The following is a 23,896-nucleotide window of genomic DNA, read 5'->3' as shown; positions in this document are numbered from 1 at the left end:
ACTACAATAAATTCTATTTCTCGGCAGTTTTCTTTAATTTCTACTGATTAAATGCAGCAAGGATCTGGAATGGAAAACGTAGCGTGCGAGGTCCACCTACAAGGTGGACCGACGACATCGTAAAGGTAGCAGGGAAGCGCTGGACGCAGGCCGCTACCAATCGATCAACGTGGAAAGCATTGGGGGAGGCATATGTTCAGCAGTGGACGTCCTGTGGGCCCTGTGGCTGAAATGATGAATGTATTTCCCCCAACAGGTGTAAAGATGTACACGTTTTTGGAACCAGGCTAAGGTTCTACTCTAACAAAACAATTAAAAGTACTTAGCCTCCCTATCTATACCTCTCTCTCAATACCTAGGCAAGTAAAAGAGATAGGTGAGTCGGATATATGCGGAATCGATTTCCGAAATAGGTGTCTGTTTCGGTGAATCAGCGAGTTTTCCTTTCGACGTGACTTGCTTCAACTGAGCCACTTGATCGAAAAACCATTTGTGTGGTTGGGAATTCGAATCCCACAGAGGGTAAACGTAGTATGCTTAAGAGTTTAAGTAGTTAGGTACCTACTATCCAAAAGTGCCGGAGTCATATTCGACGTTTTAGACAGCTAGAGTAGGTACAAGAGATTACCTATAGTTACATTTTTATAGGTAGTACCTTTAACATCGCTCCTATTGCTCCTGTATGTACTTACCATATTTTGATGATGAGTAGCTCTACATTCTGATGTGCAAATAAATAAGCAGAGAGAGGAGATGCGCTATTTAATGTCCTACTAATATGTAGTAGGTACTTACTTAAAGTAACGTTTTACATAGAACATTTTCATAGTTTTCTTGGGTAAAGATATCAAAGCAGCGACAATGAGAACGTTGCCACGTTGTGACCTGGCTGCTTCCTTTTTAATGGTACTAACGTGTGCTATTTGAAAGTTCTTGATTTATTTAATTTTATGGTGAAACTGTGTTCCGTATAATGACATATTCGATACCTACTTTTGACTATGAAAGCTTTTTGCTTTTGTTGTCAGCTAATTCTGTGGATTGCTGACGTCCAACGTATTAGCAAGCTGAAGTGGCAGTGAGCAAGCAAAACTGACAGTTGATGGGATAGCAATGGTCTGAAATTAAGGTCACGTTCACGTACCTGTGTGGGATATCCGTTGTCCTGTCCATCCTTAAGGTGAAAAGAATGACCTTGGCGTTCTAAAGGTTTCAGAGAGCCGCTGGATGCAGACCGCTTTCATCCGATTAAAGGGGTCCTATCCTATATTAAGTATTGGACGTTTTTATGCCTGAAATAAGATTTTGCTGATAAAATAATTTAATAGTTTCTATTTATAGAAAGCTAACCTACCCTACGTCGGTCTAAATTGAGCCACGACGCCTACGGCTCATAAAGTTCAACACCTGAACCCCAACTCACACAATGGACTAGTTTTCAATCTTCTTTTCATTCAACATGCAAATGGCCGCCAAACTCGATTAGCCTTTTATAAGAATTTGCAAGAAAAAAACAAAGTTACAAAACATGGCGCGAACAAATCAAACTTTTCTCCTGATCGATTGGGGGACCTTCTAAAGAATTCTTTTTTGCAACTTTGGTGTCGTCCATAGTTCTTCGGAGTACTTAACTTGTACTTTGCATGAGAGAATTTTGCAATATTCATCTAGCTAGGCGTTAACTTGCCGCAGTGGGGTAAGTTAGGTTAGGTTATTTTATGACATTATTCTAAACACAGATTAGAGAGTATGTCTAAACTTGTCGCAATAGGTAAGTATAGTTCCAAAATACTGGACTGTCCTGTCGATGACATTGACAGTGGGGCGCCACCGTCAATACCGGATCGCTGGTTCAGATTTTTGCCATGTTGGAAACCATATAAGTTGAACGATGGTAGCGCCCCTCTGTCATTGAGTTTGGTGGGACAGTTCAGCGTGGGTCATCATAGGTACAGTTTAGGTAGGATACCTACAATTTTGGTAATAACATAGATAATCTATTCGTAGAGAAAATGTTTTAGCATATTTCTGTACCCCCAGTGAAAAGGGAGCTAAGTCGAAAATGGTGATTTTTGGTAAATCGCATTTGAAGTTAAAAAAAATCCTGCTTCGTCGCTATTAGAGATAACTGGGTGAAATATTTTTTAGGTGAAAGGTAATATTAGATATGATTAGGCAGTGTGCCAGTTTGGGAAATATAGCATGTGGTTTCTTCGTAATTAAATAAAAACCTAGTTATATCACCATGCACGACAACTTTACATTCGTGTAAAGTGATATAATGGGACATAAATCATTTTACACCACACTGAATTGACCACTCGCTAACAAGTGTAAAGTGATACATTTTACGCCATTTCTGTTGATATTTTTTTGTTTCTTTAATTTTAGAAAAAGTTGTAAAACAAACATTAGTAATTACACTATGAGGAATCATTATTTCAGGTTATTTAGGGTAAATCGTCCAAAAATTTCTACTTATATCAATATACACCAATTTTGTGATGAGAAAAAAAATGTGTAAACTGATCTAACTAACATAATAGCGATCTAAGTATCCTAATAATTATGTGTAAAGTGATATAAGTGGCGATTGTAAAGGAATAAGGCTAGAATTTTAGAGTGGATTCTAATTATTTACTCCTTAAATGTTTATTCTGATCTGAAACTACTATTTTATTAATTATTACACCATATACCATGAATGATATCGGCCTAAATCACATACATTATCTCCTATTTTAAAGTAAGTATTAGTTGAAGCAATTGGGTAATAAAGACCAGAAACAACAATGGTTTCACATCAACTAATTAGACAGGAGACAGAGAAAAGTTTGTTTTCTACAATTACCTTATTGGGAATCAAACTCTGGACCAGAGATGATGATGTCAAGCTATATTGATTGCTTTTTGGCTACAGAAGGATAATATAAAAGTAAAGTCATAAAATGCATTTGTTTTCAACAAAGAGGCTTTTAAAAAGCCCTTTAACACGTCCTAGTATCACTTGAACCCTACTTTTATTTTGGGACATAAATAGGTCAGTGCTGAGAAGAAGCAGCGCAAGATATTTAGCCACCCTTGTCAGCCTCTTCTTAAATCATAAATAACTTGAAAAAATCGAACTGCCTAAGACGGGAATCTTCTTAAATCAATAGAGACATGATTAACAAGACATGTTATACTTGCGAGCTAAGCAGATAAAGTCCAGCAACACATGCCATTTACATAATTATTTACTTTATACATAGTATCCATTCATAAGGACTTACGTAGTTAGTTTTGCAGGGCAATCGAATATTGCACTTAACCTTTTGATTAGACCATTGTGCGCTATTTGATCTTCCTATTCCAACCGCTCCAGATCCCCCCAGGTAGCAGCAGCCTATCTAGGTCTCTACAGGCCTTCTGCAGCGACCCTGGTGATTGGAGAATTTGAGCCTGTTGATCTGCTACGCTTCTGCACTCCTTGTGCACGTGCTGTGGTTTTTCTTCTGCCTCCATGCATCTTCTGCACATCAGGCTGTCTGTACAGCTATACTGTGTAGGTGTTTGTTTAACATACCTGTTATTACACTTAGGACCTTGCGGATGTTGTCCCTGTTAAGTCTTATGAGTCTTTAACTTTTTCGATATAATATCCACAACTGCATCTTTTGTTTGCCTACATCTTTCACAATCTTTCCATTCTGTGTGGTGTTATTTTTCTATTTTGGAGCGCAGCCAGGCCTTGATCTGTGCTTATGGTATCGGCATTATAATTGTTCCGGACCAAATACCGTCGTGTACGATCCCCTTCTGGCCAGTTCATCTGCTGCGTCGTTGCCCAAGGAGTTACTGTGTCCTTTGATCCACTTCAGGAGTGCAGGGTAACGCCATTTGCATCTGCAATGACTTAGGAGCGCGTCATGGCATTCCAATATAAGTATTATAATATATATTAAGTTGCTTTGTATTGCTTGCACTATCTGAGATTATTTTTAAATTCAGACCTCGGATGTCTATGGTTATTTTATTTTATTTATTATTCATTATTGAGCAATTACATATTTGATCCAAATAGCGTCCTAAATCCTGTTTAGGTTTGTCTAGACACTATTGTTCTCTATACAAATAAAAACAAACGTTTTATTATAAGCATTCACATTAGGTTGCAANATTAGTCTAATTGAATCATTATACACAAAATAAATAATCATTTTTCTTTTACTTTTTGTGCTATAAATTAAGTTACATTATTTTTCACCAACCAACAATACATAGTTTTTTTTGTGTATATTAATATGAGTCATCTTATATTGTTAATCACAAATTCAATCGGAACAACTTCAATCGTGTAAAAAGTAGTAACACGAGTCGTACCTCTTGACACAATAAAAAATTGAAAGAAGCCTCCGGTACACTTTGTTAAAAGTATACATGTATCAATATACACGAAATAAAACTCAAAATTGGTTCACAAAGCCTTACTTGTATCATTTGGCACAAAATTATTTTCTTTTCTATACGTCGTAGAAACATACCGATTAGATACAAAAATAGCTAATTTTTCAGAGATTCACATTATGTTATAAAGTCAATTTTGATCTAAGTCGAGTTAGATCCCTTTTCACTGGGGGTACAGATTTTAGTAACCAACCATTGCATGTAATTAAAGACCGAGAAAGTTTAATCGCCGTTTGATTCGATTGTTTAATATGTAATATTTACTATTATTATTTTATTAATACTGCTATCAAGTTGATAGTAGCAGTGTTGATAGTATCAACTTAGATCAACAAAAAACTTTTTCGCGCGGTTTAAAAAAGCAGTGCAAGACAAAGTGTAATCCCAACAATACCATCTAGCGGCTACTTTGTGAACTTTCATGTTCTTTCTACGGCTAGACTCACTAAAATAAATAAAATAAAAACTAAACATGATAAAAGTTCACTGTTAGAGGTAGGAATAAATAAATTGTTATAATCTAATAAAAATTGTATTAAGTACTTCGTTCCCTGCACAATATTATTTATTCTAATATTCTATCCAAAAGTTTTTACAAGTAGCAACCCTGATTTGAACTTGACACAGGGTTGCCAACTCTACGTATTTTTACGTAGATCTACGTATTTTAAGCCTTCCTTGCAAACCTACGAACTTTAGTCCCAGAATCTACGTATTTTCTATCAAATTTGCAAAATAGGCTGAATGGGCATCGTTTCCTTTACTTTCGCGAAAAAGTTCGATCATGGTTCCGATCACGGTTATTTGGCATGTGACAAAAGTCGGAACTAATGTTATTTTGACATTTCCCCATAGAAAAAATTCTGTACAGCGACCCCCTGTAAATGTCACTGAAGAGCCTTGATCTGTGGGTCTAGATAAAGTGCACTTTTTGATCGAATCGAAAATCGAATCCGTCAAAACTCCATACAAAAAAAAAAGGCTTTTCGACTGGTTTGCGATTAAAATTTGCACTTTGTCTAGACCCACTGATATAAAATTTGAAATGTGACGTGACGTGACAGTGTGTGTAAACCGTCAAACGGTCAAAGTTAATCTTCACTATAAAAATATTTCGAACTAAGATTGTGCTAAGATTTCGAAGGTGTTGTTGTATTTCGATATTTTTCAACTGTCTTTTTTTTTCTTTCCAACAAATATAATTATGTATAAATTTAATTTGTCTGAAAATGATACACAATAAAAGTGTACTTTACTACTTTTAGGGTAATATAAATTGTCGTTTTATTACTTTTACCTACCCCTACTCTCTTCATTTGACTCAGAAAAAAAAGTACGTATAGCCTGACCCAGTAGGCCTAAGATGCGCGCATCGACAATGACATGATATGATAAGACAATTTTCGATCACGTAGATAATTTTATCATTTTCCCTAACATGGGACCATCGATAGAAAAGTCTATCGACCGCTATCGCGTGATAACCGAATTGTTGCCATATTAAGAAAAAATTGCGTTATTATGTTGGCCAACCTTGAAATATTTTAGCTCATTCGTTCAATCTCGTTCATTTCTGCTACTAATTCGGCTAAAAACACATATCTTAAAGCAGTGAGAACGTCATTAAAAAAAAGTTATGTCAATTTTGTTGACATTACATGACTGCTTGATTGTATTTGTTTGTGTTTTTAAAATTGTATTTTTATGTTTCCAGTCTTATTTTTAATATTTCTAAAGTACGGAAAATATCAAACGAAGAGATAACCAAGTTAAAGAAAAACAATGAAGAATTCCTAATCATACCGATAGTATTAAAGAATGAAGTCTTCAAAATTAACAGAATAACCGAACTCCACTACCTACCCCATAATGCGAGGTTTACAGTAATTATTCAACTTACATGAAGCAGTCAGAAAGTTTATTGAGATTTGAGAAATAAAGTTACACTCATAAGTAGCAAAGTAAGTACCTAAAGTCTAAAATATTAGCTATACTCCGCAGATCTTGATTTTCATAAGTAACAGCACCGGAGAAAAGGAAAAATATCTTTATTCCTACAAATAAGCTTTCACCTTCTTTCCTATATTTATTTCACATAGTTCTTTCACCGTGTAATAATACTGTGATCAATATTTTGTATGTAAACTTAAAATACAAATAGGATTAAGTAAATGTTTCTATTTATGAACTGTTTATGTAATTGTAATATTTATAATTGTGTTTAAATAATATTCTTTCTTTTTTCAGACAGTGGATGAAGAAGTGTGGGATTATGAGTGATTATTTCATTCTAAAGTATTTGTCGAAGAGAAATACTAAGGGTTCGGACAATATTTTCATTGAATAATGTTTCCGACAAAGGTTGTCAAATTGACTGACATGTTTATCGTATAGTACAGTCCACTATGAAAATTAGCTGTAGTCTGTTTCAACTACTTATTTTAATGTTTTTTGTCACTTTCTAAGTTTTGAATTTTATGGAATTGGGAAAGAAGTACCGAGTTTGAAGGGTTCATGAGCAGACATTGCACTTGAATATTCAAGTTCTGAATTTGATTATTGATGAATAATAAAATAAATCCTACTAGCTCGATTGATGGTTTCATTTAATTTATTTAAACCAGTTTACCTTTAATAATATTTTTCGTTAATTTATGAAAATATCAAATTAGCCCGTAATCCTGAATCCTGATACATAAATTTAGCCTATTAATTTAACACATGTACGACTGTACTCAGTGTTGCACTATCAAATGCAATTGAAGCGCCTCTATGCCAGGGTTTTTATGTTCCTGGTCAGGCTATAGATCTACGTATTTTCTATATGGAAATTGTACCATTTCTACGTAATTTTCTAATCTGTCCTACGACTTTTTCAAAATCCGAGTTGGCAACACTGACTTGACATCTAATTTTGAAGTAAAATAAGCAAAAAAAAAATTGTGTTTGATTTGTGATTGTTTTTATATTAATTTTCTTGTTGTTTCTAGTCTTCCTAATTAATCATGTAGACTGAAAAATGTGTGGTTTCAAAGTGTGTAGGATTTGCCTACGAAATGATGGAAAGTTTTATCATTTACAAGCATTTGACTTGCATAAATTCTATGCAGAAGTAACAAACAAACCTGTGAGTGGCGACCTATTTTCTAGCCTTTCTCATTATTATTAAATAACTAATCTTTAATAATGTGCACTACAATTTAAAGAGCAAAATTGAGTACTAAGGTGTTAAAAAGTATGATAGTTTGGGTATAATAATCCAAGTGCTTGTGAGCATAATCTTAATCAATTAAATCTTTATAAATCTGTTTAAAGATTATTTTTTCTTATTTCCACTAACTATAATTCCATAACACACTTAGAGCTTCAAATTAGAAAGAAGAATAGCTATTCATAACTAGCATTCCGCCCGCGGCTTCGCCCGCGTGGGTTTTTGTCTGTCACAGAAAAACTTTATCGCGCGCGTCCCTGTTTTAAAAACCGGGATAAAAACTATCCTATGTCCTTTCCCGTGACTCAACTATCTCTATGCCAAATTTCATCAAACTTGGTTCAGTGGTTTAGGCGTGATAGCAAGACAGACAGAGTTACTTTCGCATTTATAATATAAGTATAGATTATTTTATAAGATAGCTTTATTTCTCTCATCTGCATTTTTAATAATCTATTTTTTTATCATCGTACAGCTGAATATCAAAGATGGATTACCGGAGTACCTGTGTTATGAGTGCGCTGCGCTGCTGCACAAATACCATCGCTTCCGGGAGAAGTGCCATCAAGGAGACAAAATGTTTCAGAACATGCTCAGGGGTGGTCCGGTAAGTCTATAAACTACTTAACATTTATTTGCAAGGGTTTTATAAAGGCGGCCACGAGCCGAAAGACATGGCACTAGGTGAACCGACGATCTGGTGAAGGTCGCGGGAGGTGCCTGGATGCGAGCGGCGCAGGACCGGTCTTTGTGGAATTCCTTGACCCATATCCAGCTGTGGACGTCTTTAGGCTGAAACAACTGAACTAAATTTTTTTTTAAATAAAAGTGGGGTACACGGCACAAATATTAGTATTCTTCATTTCTTCTTAATTATTCATAAAAAATTTTCTTAACTTTCCTTGTATTACTAGTTTTTACCTTTAAATAATATTGTTCTTCTTTCACTTTCACAGCTCACATATGAAATCTGTGAAATAAACCGCAAAATAAACCTCAAACTTCGACCCAAATTCATAACGTTAGAGATTCTAAACATCACTGACCGTGTTAAAACATACACCTTTAAACACGAAAACCCTGCCAATATAAAAGTGGAAGTAATCAATGAGGATTTCACCGAGGGCCCCTTCTCTGACGACGAAATCTATAACAAAGACCCAGAAAGTGATCCTGTAGGGGAAGACGATGCATTTGATCATTTTGAAAACACTGCAAATAGTGATGATGAAGATAAAAAAGATTTTATTATATCAGAAAATTCTAATAACGTACTTCAAGTAGATGAACCAGAAATACCCATTATGGAAGATAGGAAAGCAAAAGTAACTTTGACTGTCGAATCAGTAAAAGGATTAGCCAAAACAGCCAAACCAAAAAAGAGAGCAAACACAAAACAAGCAAGAAAGCCCAGAAAAAACACTAAACAAACAAGTAAAAAGATAAAAATTGATTCAGGAGATGAAAGTGACGACATAGAGCTGAGCAAAATCAAATCGAGTAAACCAACAGCTGTGATGACACCTGCTACAAAAAAAACTTACAAATTCAACAAACCTATAAAAGGGGTGTATGAAAATAACTTTGAATTTTTACAGAACACAGAAAACTGGAAGAGATCACAATTCAGTGACGAAGAGGCTATGGAAGCATTCAATAACAGGGCATTGGAAAAGAAATACATACATGCACCATTTAAATGTTCTTTATGTTTTAAGGGTTTTTCACAAAAGAGTATGCTTGACAGGCATATCGCACACAGGCATAATGAGGTAAGTGACTTTATTCAGTCTCTGAGCTATGGGTGTGTCTTCTTCTTCTTTTGTTGATGGCGATGAACTAGTGCTGTTTCGCCGCTGTTCCGCCAATGTCACGTGCTCAGCTTTTACACAGTGTTAAAAAATCAAAATAAAAAAAATTTAAATGTAACTACAAGATTAAGCGACCTTATCTACTGTGGAAGATTTTGGGAAATTGAAATAAAAAAAACACTCATAAAATTCATATATTTTTGCAAATAGGCTTCTAAAAAGCACTTTTACACATCCCAGTATTAACCCGACTACTGCTTCGGGACAATAAGTGGGCCAGTGCTGAGAAGAAGCAGCACAAGAAATAGTCACTATTGTCAGCCTCTTTTACAAGGGTTTACAGTCTAAAATATATGTACCTATAGTCTGGTCCGTGAGCACGTAGAATTTTGTCCAATGACCCCAAGCAACCCATCCTTATCGCTCGCGCGTAATTATGTTGCTATCGCGCTCGCACACTCACTGCGGGTGCCAGTCGCACAGTCGCGACAGCAATATAATTACGCGCGAGCGATAAGGATGGGTAGCTAGGGGTCATTAGACAAAATCCTACGTCCTCACGGACCGGGCTTTAGTCACTACATAATAAACTCAAGGGGGTTATATTAAACTATGAATTACAGGCGGTGGGTCCATGCGTCTGCCGGTTCTGCAAGATGCGTTTCAAGTCCAACTACTTCGTGACTAAACACATGCGACAACATTACAACAAGTACGAGTGCCTGAGATGCGGACTCGTTTGCGACTTGGAGTAAGTGCTATTATTTTTTTGTAATAAAAATAATGGATAGTTTATGTAAAGTAAGGTACTGTAAGTCATCATTTGACACGATCCCGCTATTTGGCGTCACTGATGATGATGCATTAGCAGTTGGCGCCATTGGCGAATGACCACGACAGCTCCGTCCCAGTTGGCGCCATTGGCGAATGACAACGACAGCTCCATCCCAGTTGGCGCCTTTCACGAATGACGACGACAGCTCCATCCCAGTTGGCGCCATTGGCGAATGACGACGACAGCTCCATCCCAGTTGGCGCCATTGGCGAATGACGACGACAGCTCCATCCCAGTTGGCGCCATTGGCGAATGACGACGACAGCTCCATCCCAGTTGGCGCCATTGGCGAATGACGACGACAGCTCCTTCCCAGTTGGCGCCATTGGCGAATGACGACGACAGCTCGATCCCAGTTGGCGACATCGTCAAGTGATAGCATCATATACTAGTTGGCGCCATCAATCAGTGATAGTACCTTACCAGTTAGCACACCTTCCCAGTTTGCGCCTGGCATGAGGCAGTACCGTACATGTATCTAATGCCCTGTCCGTGAGCGCGTTTATTTACGCGCGAGCGATAAGGATGGGTAGCTTGGGGCATTGGACAAAATTCTACGTGCTCACGGACCAGACAGTTATGAATAAGTTGAACACTTTAAGCTTCAACCACACCAAAGCGTGCAGATCGCCATCGCCGGCGCGATCAAAGGCCAATGACAGGGCGCGCGACCCATAACAATGAGGGTTTACGCGATTGAAAAATCCGCCAGATGGCAATACGTAGACGCGAGGTCCAAATGCTGCATGATTGGTTATTTTTGACATGACATGTTGGAATTTGGATCGTAAGAAGGAAAAGACCACGAAGATTACCACGGATTTATTTTAGAACATACAGCACACAGAGACTACATGAGATCGAGTGATTTATCCAGAAGTCTGGAAGCCTTATACATTGACAGCGGAGTGCCAAATTAAAATATTCAAATATGCTTGCGTTTAACCAAAAAGTTTCTAACTTTCCAACAGTGTCAAAATCCACCAATCATGCAGCATTTGGACCTCGCGTCTACGTATTGCCATCTGGCGGATTTTTCAATCGCGAAAACCCTCATTCACGCGACCTGTCATTGGCCTTTGATCGTGCATGTAAAATTAAGGCCGTTTATAAATTAAATGGTTTTTATTTACAGAAGTACAGCCTTGTTTCACGAAGAGTATCACAGGAATGTGATAAGAAAGTGCCCGCATTGTGAGAGAGAGTTCAAGTAAGTTTATTTGTTTTAATCACCAACAAAAAAATGTTAGTTAGAATAGAAAATGTCTAGTCTTTATAATATGTTTTTTGTTCTGGAATCTGTATCGATCTCATTTCTTTTTAGGAGTATAAACTAAGCATTTTCATTTATGTCTGCCTTAGTAGATTGGACTGGATTGATAAATTCATTGAGGGTGCTATTGATAGGACTCATAAAGTTCCTTCGGTATAGAGCAGTGGTTCTTAACCGGTGGTCCGCGGACCACTGGTGGTCCCTGGAAGCATTCCAAGTGGTCTACGAAGTGCACTTGCACACCTTGGTCAAAACCAATTTTAACTGATTTTTGCAGTCAAACTGGTTTTGACCGATTATGAGGTGGTCCCTGACAAGACAGAAATTTGGTAAAATGGTCCCTCATGACTTAAAGGTTAAGAACCACTGGTATAGAGCATCAACCACGAGCTATCAAAAGAAACCGATTTCGGATGATACTGGATATCATTTGTGTGTCAGTGTCAGGATGATTGAATAAAGGTTCAGCCAAACCAATGCGATCACACGCGATCAGCCGGCGTGCAGCGATGGCGATCAATGCATTTAAGTCTGATCGCCATCGCTGCACGCCGGCTGATCGCGTTGGTTTGGGGACCTATCCCACCACTGCAACTCCTGTGTATAGGGCATGTAATATCGGAAGATTTTCAATTCCGATATTGGATTCCGATATTAGATCTCAATATCGGAATTCCGATATTAATATCGGAATTGAGTTCATGTGCTATTAAATTAATATTCGTAAGAATTCTGGATTGTTTACAATAAAATAATGATTTTAATCAAAATCTTTAATTTGGTAGGTACAAAACAGCACTTCATAAAATTGAAGTATTTTAAAACCATTTTTACGCTATGGGTATCCATTGCATTTGGTTTTTTATGTGACAAGAGGCAAATGAGCAGACGGATCACCTGATAATGAATGGTTACTGATAATGAGCCTATATGGACTAGCAAATAATTAAAGTGTTTTTGTAAAATCACAGGTATCAAACAAACTTTTACTCCTTCATTATATTACCCTGTTTTATGTTGGGGCGGAACGAATTTTAGAGTCATTCAAATCACGTGTTACAAAAATTGTAGAGAGTGGTAAAAAACTTGAATATGCTTGTAATTTGTTCCTTTTTGATTATCGATGTAGGTACGACTCACCAAACCACTAGCCAGCCATATGTCAACCATAGGATAAACACAGGCTCCGATGCTGATTTTCACAATGGCCGGTTGGTGGCGGCCTACATCCAGCGTCTTCCTGCTACCTTTATGAGGTCGACGGTCCACCTTGTGGTTATGAGTCCTACGCTGTGCTTTCCGGTACGTGGCCTCCACTTCAGAACCTTGCTGCCTCATCGTCCGTCTGTTTTGCGTACTAAGGCAGAACCGTTGGAAGACCTTATCACAATGCTCGAAGACCTTAATCGAGTTTCCCAACAGGCAGGTGTCTATCTCAGATAAACGATCAGCTAGATAGTTAGATGCAATTTCGAGAAAGAGGTAAATCGTCAAATACGAAGACGAAAGTCTTTAATTAGTGTGTGTTACCAGTGATGATATACGGCTCGAAAACGTGGCCTTTGAATATAGGGCACAACGTGCTATGGAGAGGGATAAGCTTGGTGTTACTTTACGAGATCTAATCAGAAATGAGGAGCTCCGTAAACTAACTAAGGTCGCTGACGTAGCCCGAAGGATCAGCTTGCTAAGCTGAAGTGGCAATGGGCAGGAAGGACAAATAGTACGCAGAACTGACGGTCCATAGTCCAGTAAAATTAATGTTTGAAAGGGAGTTGAGATGTCGTTCTTTGTTGACCAAGTACCTATGGCAAATGCTAAAATTGGTTTAGAACAAGTTAAATCTATATATATATAAAAGAAAGTCGTGTTAGTTACTTCGCTTATAACTCAAGAACGGCTGAACCGATTTAGCTGAAAATTGTCAGGGAGGTAGTTTAGAGCCAGGAGAAGGACATAGGATACTTTTTATCCCGTTCGAAATAAAAAAAGTCTGCTTATTTATTACCATTAAGGCGGAACAAAGTTCGCCGGGTCAGCTAGTTAACTATAAATAGTAAAGATATTAAAATATTTGCAGTGGAACAAAAAGTGATGGAGAGAGACATGAGAAAAGGATTTAGGACGCTATTTGGATCAAATATGTAATTGCTCAATAATGAATAATAAATAAATAAATAAATAAATAAAATTGGTCTTTGCCAATCATGTACTTTGGGCTTTGTGTCAGGTTGTGGCGAGTTTAAACCCTTTGTTTAAAATCTCAATTAAAACTTTTATCTGATTCCGATATTACGATATTGGGTCGCTCAATATCGGAATTGAAATATCGGATCTCGCAGTCCGAGATTCCGATATTACGAGATTCCGAGATTCCGATATTCATGCCCTACCTGTGTAGCCAGTGGCGGCGTAAGGCGTGGGCGACGTGGGCCACCGCCTACGGCCTCGCGGTACAAGGGGCCTCACGCCTCAAAAAAAATGTTTTATAATATTAATCTAATTTGTATTTTTATGAATAAAAACTTGTCAGTGTTCATTGTTTTTTTATTATTACTTTTTTTATAATTCAGTTCGCCACAGAACAAGGCCTCGCGAAATCTGTCTTGCCCACATCAAATTTAGGTCTTGCCCCGCCACTGTGTGTAGCCAGGATCTACAGCTTGACCGCCACAAAAACCCAACCAATGAAAGTTAAGTTTGTCCCGGGGGAAAGTTAAACTGTCATTGAACCCGCAACGAAATTAATCAGAAGAACATAGGAAGAGTTCGAAATTAAGGTTCGACTTCCCGATCGCGTTGGTTTGACTGAACCTTTAACAAACGTCGAGTTAAACCTTTATTACACGTGTCTTTCTATTTTATTTGATTGAATTAATTTGCTATGGCGGATCCATATCCAGTCACCCTGTATGTACTATCCGTTCGCGATAAGTTTGCCGCTGGCGATATGACGTTACTCGAAGGAAAACGTCTAAAACTATAACAAACTAATTATTATTGATAAAAATTGTGTATTTGCGTAAAATAAGACACATCAATTGCGTTTAATCGCGGTTAGGGGACGCGCATTCCACGGACCGGCAAACTTAGCGCGAACGAGTGGTAGTGTTAATGTTACCTTGTAGGCACATGTCATCATTCTACTCGCACCTGCGCACACATCGAAGCAAGCATCTGTGCGCACTATGCGGAGAATCCTTCGTCAGCCAGCTGGGACTCCATATGCACAGGAAGGCTAAGCATAGGGAGGTCACGGTGAGTCCTTATCATCATCCTTCACCATTGATCCTTCAGCCGGAAACATTGCATTTTCGGATAGATCCAGTTTATTTTGTAACCTATTATTGGCACCGTTTGATAGAGCTCATAAAGCACTTCCAGGAACAGTAACTAGTTATTTGATATCTTGTATAGTTTAGAAATAATCAAGAGAGATCACTTATCGTTTCCACCCTGTATAGGCGCCTAATGGTGAACGCTGAAGCGGTAAGAATATCGAAATCGCACGCATCGAGTTGGCGCCACTGTTGAGTAAGGACTTGTCACTCGCAAGTGGCGCCAACTAATGAGCGAAATACGACAACCCCCATTTTCTGGTATAGTCCGGTCACCGAGCACGTAGAATGTCGTCCAATGACCCCAAGCTACCCATCCTTATCGCTCGCGCGTAATTATAAAATATTGCTATCGCGACTGTGCGATAGGCGGCCGCAATGAGTATGCGAGTGCGACAGCAATATAATTACGCGCGAGCGATAAGGATGGGTAGCTTGGGCTCATTGGATGAAATTCTACGTGCTCGGCGACCGAACTTTAGTAACCGATCCGCAAATACTACCTATTAGAAAGTTGCGTCTTAAAATTGAGGCCGTGTCTTTGTTTTTCTAGTTCAATTTCAATAATTTTTTACCGTCTTTTGCTAAATTGTTATCTAACCTCATTCGTCCACCTTCAGCAGACAACCAACGTAGCCCCCGAAGGTGATCGCAACTCGTGGTACTGTGGGGTGTGCAAGATCAACTTCGAATGCAAAACAGCATACGAGAAACACCTGTCCCATTCCGCATTACACACTGAAGAGTGAGTACATTACTCTATTCCCCTTAGGCCCGGTTTTTTGATTCGTAGTTAAAATAACCAATAGTCAAATTTGACAGATGTCAAATGACAAGTGGTTAAATATCAGAAAAAAATGTTTTTCCAACAATGGTTAGCTTGACTTTTAGTACATTTTTTAACTATTAGTTAACATTTTGTTAATATTTAACCATTAGTAACAAAATTTAACAATTTGTTATTATTTTAACTATGAATCAAAAAACTGGGCCTTATTAATAAAAAGTTACACCTAGGATGAACACTAGATTAAAATGACATTTCAATTACTCTTTTATTTGACAACTCAAGCCAGAGTTCAACTATAGATGACCCACGCTGAACTGTCCCACCAAACTCAATGACAGGGGGGCGCTACCATCGTTCAACTATATGGTTTCCAACATGGCAAAAATCTGAACCAGCGATCCGGTATTGACGGTGGCGCCCCACTGTCAATGTCATCGACAGGACAGTCCAGTATTTTGGAACTATATAGTCTTTTTTTCACGTAAGATGATCCGTATGACACTTCAAGGTTATCCATATTACGCATACTACATATGCAGAATATTTTTGAAAAAATATTTGCATTTTATTAGCAATATAATAAAAAAAAAATTAACTACTTGTCTTGAAATAATATAGTAAAATATGAGTTAACTGATTGTATTTTAATCAAATACGATGTAAAAATAATTTTTATTTAATGTACGCAATGTGTGAAACGGAATAGATTTAGTGCTGGGGTATTTGTTGTATAACAAAATCGATAATTTCCGCGGTTCATTAATCGATTGCAGTGAATACTTAGTTATTAAAAACATCACAAAAAACAACTCTATTTTTCGATTGTTGACTTTTATTAACGCATTGAAAATAAATTAATAGTTTTTAATTTAAAGAAACAGAACCAGTACTTTTTAGGAATCGTTTTTTGAACACGAAGTCCATGGAATTTGAAAATTATCAATAAACAATTGTTAAAATAATATTTGTAATTAAAAAAAACATGTTTTTTGTTAAATAACACCTGTACAAAATATTTCTCTAAAAGTAGGTTTTACTAACTCTTAAAAAAATCGATAAATAAATCGCTATGGTTTAGTTATGTGACATCTCTATAACTTTCAAACTCGAAACGTCATACGAATCATCTTAGGTGAAAAGGACTATAGGGTGTAACTTTTATTAATAAGTCAAATGATCTTACAATATTACTGTATCAAATACTAATTCGAGGAGGAGATCCGTAAACGAACTAAAGTCGCTGACATAGCCCGACGGATTAGCAAGCTGAAGTGGCAATGGGCAGGGCACATAGTACGCAGAACTGACGGCCGATGGGGCAGAGGCCCCGTACCGGAAAACGCAGCGTGGGACGTCCACCCACAAGGTGGACCGACGACCTGATAAGGAAGGCGCTGGATGCAGGCCGCTACCAACCGTGCGATGTGGAAGTCATTGGAGGAGGCCTATGTTCAGCAGTGGACGTCTTGTGGCTGGATTGATGATGATGATGATGAAATACTAATTCTAAATGTTGTCTCACACTAAACTTATCAACCCGGAAAGGGATCGTAACCGTATCAACTCGAGGCGGTCAGTATTCTTTGTATGAAACTCCATACTGCAACGCACACTTATCCGCACCGTAACGTAAACGCCTCGCCTCGCGGGTGACAGGGCGCGAATGGCGATGACAGCGCGCGAAAGGCGATATAGATGACCCACGCTGAACTGTCCCACCAAACTCAATGACAGGGGGGCGCTACCATCGTTCAACTATATGGTTTCCAACATGGCAAAAATCGGAACCAGCGATCCGGTATTGACGGTGGCGCCCCACTGTCAATGTCATGCATAGGACAGTTCAGTATTTTGGAACTATACGGCGTTGATCCCTTTCCGAGCTGATAAGTCTGCTATGACCTTTATAGTTCAAAGCGATCTCAAGTCTTTGGTCTTACGCTTATGATATATGATATTTATATATTGATTTATATATTGATTTATATATTGATATATGATATAGAAGTAAATAAATGTACACTGACTAAGTCAGTGTACATTTATTTACTTCTATTATTTAATTACAGAAACGAAAAACTAAGCGAATATGCAACAGAAAACAGGGAAAAGCAAGATAAAAGAATCACAGAAACTAAGGAACCTGATCCAGTGAGTATATCCTTTGTTATATCTGTATGTATTTTGTATTAATACAGTTCCTATCGTAGGAAGAACCTGGGAACCTAAGGTTGACTGGAGGAAAATGCCGAAAGGCATTAAGTCCGCCTAATGTACACTGTTTTATGTGCATACAAGTTTAAAATAAATAAATAAATAAATAAGAACCTGGATGCGGGTAGCGCAGGACCGTGTAAAACCTTGGGGGAGGCCTTTGTCCAGCAGTGGACGTCATTTGGCTGAAACGAACGAACAGTTCCTATACTGTAAATAATGCTATGAGAATGCAATGCAAAGTACAGGACTTCAGATACCCTTTTGGTGCATAATAATACCTGTATACTACACCACAGTACGATTATTTGCCTTGATGTGCTCAGTGCTGTCCAGAACCTTGTGTATAGTCTGGTCGCCGAGCACGTAGAATATCGTCAAATGACCCCAAGCTACCCATCCTTATCGCTCGCGCGTAATTATGTTGCTGTCGCGGTCGCACACTCACTGCGGGCGCCCGTCGCACAGTCGCGACAGCAATATAATTACGCGCGAGCGATAAGAATGGGTAGCTTGGGGTCATTGGACGAAATTCTACGTGCTCGGCGACCAGACTTTAGTAGTAATAATAAGTGCCATTTTGCAACAAAAATATATATTTTCGATCAATATTAGTGTAGGCAATTCACGTATGGAATATGTTCTCAAAATATACCTTTTGTTTCAGGAATCCAAAGGCCTGATTAACCGGTAAGCAACTTCTACCCTTCATAAGGCTCTGTGCCACAAATTTCCACCGAATTTTGAACCTTACTGCTTTGTGTTAAGGATCACACGATTTAAAATTTCTGTTTTCTCTTTAGGAGATCAAACGTCGAGAAGGAACTATGTGCGGTCAGAAAAAGTGCCAAGACTCGTCTCTCTACGAGGAGCACTCTTAAGAAACCGACCACGTGTCAACATGTGAGTGTAGCTTGTAAACTTTATCTGTCTCTTTCACTCGTACTAGAATTGAAGAGAGATAGAGATGGGTAAAGTCGAATGTGGTTAAATTATCCAGTGTTGTAAGATGTCATTAATGAAATGGGACGTCCACTGCAAAACATTCTTCTAATAATTTCCATAATTTATTTATTTATTTATTTATTTGATTAAAATCTTCTCATTATTACCTGCATTTGACCTTTATAAACGCCTCAATAGATTAGGTGTATAGGTAATTTGTTTCAATATTATTAAGTATCTGAAAATAAATATTAAGTGAACTTACGTTCTACTGAGCTCTTTTAACCACCCCACTCTTTCTGTGGAGGTAAGAAATTACTAAATGAAAAACAATATAATCTTCCAAACCCATCTGACCAGAGTGAAGAGTGTAAGCCAAATCCTTATGCATAACAAGGCAGTTATTTGACTACAATCGCACCTGATGTTAAGTGGGATGCAGTCTAGGATGGTACATATCTGCCCTGTAAGTGCCTATTCACTCTCGTCTTGAAAATGCCCGGATTATAGTCTTCGGGAAAGACAGCAGCAGGCAGCGAATTCCAGTCCCTAGCTGTTCGCATTATAAAATAGTCATCGAAGAGCTTAGTGCGAGATGATGGAATGTCAGCAATATAGGGATGGTACGCTAACCTGCGTCTGGTTCCTCGATGATTGAAGGGGGCTGGTGGAATTAAAGTCTGTTCGCCGAGAGTTGATAAAAAAAATATATCAGAGGTTCTAAACTCATTATAAATGAGGATCATTTCGATTTTTAGCTGTGAATGCAGATTTATAGGGCTAAGAAATCCTTAATACACAGTGCAAAAATTTTTGTTCTACGACAAAAATTGACGAAGTTATGGCCAAATTACTAAAAAAGTTCACTGACCGCCCGGCGCGGGGACGATGACGTCATTATATCCGATCCGAACGCTGCCGGCGTACTGCGTNTTACTTTATTTTGAAGAATAAATGTTATTAAAAGTTTTTTTCTAAAACTGATAGTTTAGCCGGAAAAAAATATTTTCCATCCCATTAGTACGCCGGCTGCGCTCGATTCGGATATAATGACGTCACGCGGCCTTGCGTACGTTGACTTTTAGCGGCAAAAACGGCCTATGTTTATTACTTAATATCTTCGTAAGTAATGGTCCGATTTGGATAATTCAAAAAGATATATCTTTCTTATGTCTTAAAGATTAACGTAGATACTAGTTTTATTGAATTTTCTACAACAGTACTGATCCTCATTGCGGCCCGCTAATTATTTTTGTCGATATAATGAAAAAGTTGGTAGATTATTATCATTATTATCTCTTTTAACGGGAATTATTCCGGTTAGGGCATACGTGGGGATACGGATCAAACACGTGGCGTCCATGTGTTGGATAAAAAGTATTTCATTATTATCAAGTGGCTTATAGTGTATCCCAATTTTGGGCAAAGCCCTACCCACTGTCATACCATTCATTTCGGTCTTATCTATATATATAAAAATGAAACCCGTTTCGCGTTGTCACGGCATCACGTGTGAACGGCTGAACCGATTTCGATAATTCTTTTTTTTAAATGTTTGTGGAAGTCCAAGGATGGTTCTTACGGAAAAAAATATTAAGAAAATCTCTACGCTAAGGCGGTACGAAGTTCGCCGGGTCAGCTAGTGTAAAATAAATCTATTCCGTTTCACACATTGCGGCCCGCCGGCCGGGGCGCTTGACGACAGCTGCGTGGCTCGTACCATGGTACTCAGTGCGCGTTGTGACAAACGACGCCCGCCATACAGAATGCGATAATTAAGCGACAGTCGCTATTGCAAGACATTTCATAATATATCAACTCTCGGCGAACAGACTTTAGTTTGTGTAATTCTTTCGCACATTCTCCGAAGTGTTCCTACAATGGAGACGAAATTCCTGATGATAAAACTTATTGTTTACAGTGCAATGAATCGTTCGAAAGCCACTCGTCGTGCCTACGTCACCATTTAGCAGAACATCGCGGGAAGCCTTTCTACGCTGAACGCGTCATTTGCGAGATTTGCGGCGCTTCTTTGGCGGTAAGTCAATATCCTAATAGCCCAGTAGCCCGATAGATAATATTTTACTCGATAAATGGAATTATTACGCATTCTTATCAGTCTGAGGATATTTACACATTGGCTGAGCAAGCATGTACCAAGACCACCCTAAACTGCATCTCCACTTAACATCAGGTGTGATTGTGGACAAATACCTGCCTTTTGCATCATAAAAATTAATAGGTATCAAAATTTAATTGTAATTGTGTATTCCATAGTTGGGCAGCGTGGCCGCACACTTGAACCAGCATACTCGCAGTAAAATGTACACGTGTGACACTTGCGGCCGGTCTTTCACTACCAGCAACATGCTTAAGAACCATCTAGTGGTGAGTTGAATGAACTATTGACGTCGCCTTAGTGGGCCCCTGGACTATAAAGGGGCGTGGTCGCCACTTGATCCAGCCAATAGATCGTACAGTCAGCGTCAAATAGTTCGTGACAGCCAAGTTGGCCAATAAGTTCAAAATCAAAAATCAAAATCAAAAAATATTTATTCAGTTTAGACCACAAGTGGCACTTATGAACGTCAATAGAAAATAATAAAAAAAGAAAAAGGTAGCCCTTATGGGGCACTTTACATGTCTCCTTATCTTTTGGGTTATCGTTATTTAAAGTTAAAAACTAACTTTAAATAACGATAATACAACCTTATTACAAGTACTACTACGGCTACGGCTGACTGTATCAAGATGAAGATATCAAAACGAGGGGCTAACGCTAACGGGACTATTAGTAATTTGTTCAATAACAAGTCGGCCGTTTGGTGTAGTGGTTCAGTCAGAACGGATTACTATGCTGAGAGGTCCCGGGTTCGATTCCCGGTCGGGCAGAAATTTAAATGATGAATTTTAGTTTCTGTGACGAGTCTGGGTGTTTTCTATGTATAATGTGTATGTATTTACAAAAAAAAAATGTATTTATAAATATGTTTATATCTGTTGTCTAGTACCCATAGTACAAGCTTTGCTTAGTTTGGGACTAGCGGCGCAGTGTAAAATGTCCAAGGATATTTATTTCTTTATATTTATTTAATAATCCCCCCGGGATTGGGCAGTTCACCCCCCTCTGGATTGTAAACATAGTGTCGTTTTTAAGCCTAGGCGCAGACCATCGATTTTTCGTCGGCCAATAGTTTAGTCGGGCAGTTGATCAGTATGGGCATGTATGGGAGTGCGCACATTACACCGATTCGATTTGGCCGATTCTTCATACAATCTAAAATCGGGCACAACCATCGGCCAACTAAAAATCGGTGGTCTGCGCCTAGTCTAAGAGTCTAAAAGCGGGGAAAGTTGCCAAAAACATTTTCATAAAAGCATTAGCTTACCAAAATTAAAAATATTAGTAGTTGTTACTTGCTTTGTAATTTGAAAAACCGGTGGTCTAAATGAACGTTGTTAATTCTAGACGCACACCGGCGAAAGGAACTTCCCTTGTACGCTCTGCGACAAGCGGTTCACTCAGAACGGCAGCCTCAGTCTCCACTACAGAACGTTCCATCTCAAGCAACCTTACCCGAAGAGGTTTGAAGCTTTTTAGTAAGAATAAGATTAATGAGACTAATCATATCAATATTAATAGCTTCGTACGCATGAAAATCGTTTAAATATTGTTTCCCGTTTGCACAACATTTTCAATGGTCCTTCGAGCCGGATAATTGTTAATAATTACCAAGCTTTAATTACATTTCTAACAGAACTATGTGCGTTCTTTGAATATTAACTATTCCAGCTTTCCTGTTACTAATGATTTTTATTGATTTACAGGAATCGAAGAAAAAACATCGTCAAGGAAGAAGAATAATTTTATCTTACTGACAAGTTTAGTGTTATCGTTATTTATTTAACTAGAATATGTGTACCAGTAATATTCAGAACTAATAATCCTAACACCCGTATTGACAAACATTACTGTGAGACACAGTGCGCGTGGACGCACAGGGTAACATACGAACCCATCACAAAGCTCTATTCAACGCTGTGCGTTCCATTTGCTGCTTCACTTATGCAAGCATCGTTTTTGAATACGGCGGTAGGAGGACTATCGCATTTCCACTCATCTGGATGGCGCCACTGTAGAATTCGGTCATATCAATCGCCAGTGGTGCCAACTGTTAAATATAAAATCGATGCAGCGCAGTTTTATTTAATTTATTAATCGATTGTCTTCTATTTGAAAAAAAAAGACTTGATTGATTTCTTGCGATAATTTAATATTTTTAACAGTATAGTAGTTTACATAGTAGCATTTATTATAAAAATGTTGAGAGGTTGTAGATAGAAAATAAGTGTTACAACAATCAAGCTTTTTCAGTACTTAGAATCAAAAGTAAAACAATTCGCCCTGTATTTAGCTAAGATATATTTTTTAGATCAAGAATTTTATTGTAGAATGATATGATATTGTTTAAATAAATCACCGGCCGCGGCAACTCGAATATAAATTAACTTAATAAAGCGCATTTAATTGTTATTTCTGTACTTTATTTCGAATTAAATGTAGCGTGTAAGGTTGAATATTTGTGTAAAATCCAATATATTTCAATAAAAACTAATTAGCTCAATAGTTTTTTATTGTTATTCTCTTCCTATAATGTTTTTTTACAACAGACAGCATGGTTAAAATAGAGCCCTAAAGTCCCTAGTCAAGGGCTTTCCAAACTTGATTTTACTATGACGCTCTTGGGTGGAAGTGTGTAATTTTTATACGAATTATGCAGCCTGGCAGTCCTGGCACCGTGTAAACAGTTGCAGTGGTAAAAGATAATGACTCCGTAATTGCAGGAGACCCACAAATCCTGTTATTCTGCCATAACCAAAATATTAACATTATTTTGCTCTTAAAATAATAATTATCTTTATCCTGTTTGAATTTATAAAATGGTTTTTAAAATATTTTTAAATTGCATTCGATTATAAAACTGTGTAGCACGTCACTATACGAACTGACAAACACAGATTAAAAAACAGAT

At 37.9% G+C, this 23,896-nt stretch overlaps 1 protein-coding gene and 1 long non-coding RNA gene across 3 annotated transcripts; both read left to right on the top strand.

The window, feature by feature from the left end:
* The first annotated feature begins 5,803 nt into the window (after window positions 1-5,803).
* On the top strand, window positions 5,804-6,736 carry LOC114366500 (uncharacterized). Its single transcript, XR_003657023.1, has 2 exons — window positions 5,804-6,407; window positions 6,694-6,736. It is a non-coding gene; the product is annotated as an uncharacterized LOC114366500 (long non-coding RNA).
* A 628-nt stretch (window positions 6,737-7,364) lies between these two features.
* LOC114366474 (zinc finger protein 568-like) lies at window positions 7,365-22,819 on the top strand. 2 transcript variants are annotated; one of them, XM_028323352.1, is made up of 14 exons: window positions 7,365-7,573; window positions 8,133-8,264; window positions 8,614-9,429; window positions 10,092-10,219; window positions 11,439-11,513; window positions 14,705-14,834; window positions 15,535-15,659; window positions 17,774-17,855; window positions 18,586-18,608; window positions 18,722-18,821; window positions 20,785-20,901; window positions 21,141-21,251; window positions 22,333-22,448; window positions 22,692-22,819. In XM_028323352.1, exons 1-14 carry the CDS (start codon window positions 7,466-7,468, stop codon window positions 22,726-22,728), a joined length of 2,100 nt encoding a protein of 699 aa, XP_028179153.1. In that variant the 5' UTR covers window positions 7,365-7,465; the 3' UTR covers window positions 22,729-22,819. The 2 variants fall into 2 exon arrangements, with proteins under 2 accessions (XP_028179153.1, XP_028179154.1); XM_028323353.1 differs by having other exon boundaries at window positions 7,396-7,573; window positions 15,538-15,659.
* Window positions 22,820-23,896: the final 1,077 nt, after the last annotated feature.

This window comes from Ostrinia furnacalis, unplaced genomic scaffold (assembly GCF_004193835.3).
Source record: "Ostrinia furnacalis isolate ACB-3 unplaced genomic scaffold, ASM419383v2 OfSCF0635, whole genome shotgun sequence".
In the NCBI taxonomy this organism is placed as follows: domain Eukaryota; kingdom Metazoa; phylum Arthropoda; class Insecta; order Lepidoptera; family Crambidae; genus Ostrinia; species Ostrinia furnacalis.
This window is presented reverse-complemented; position numbering and strand designations above follow the sequence as displayed.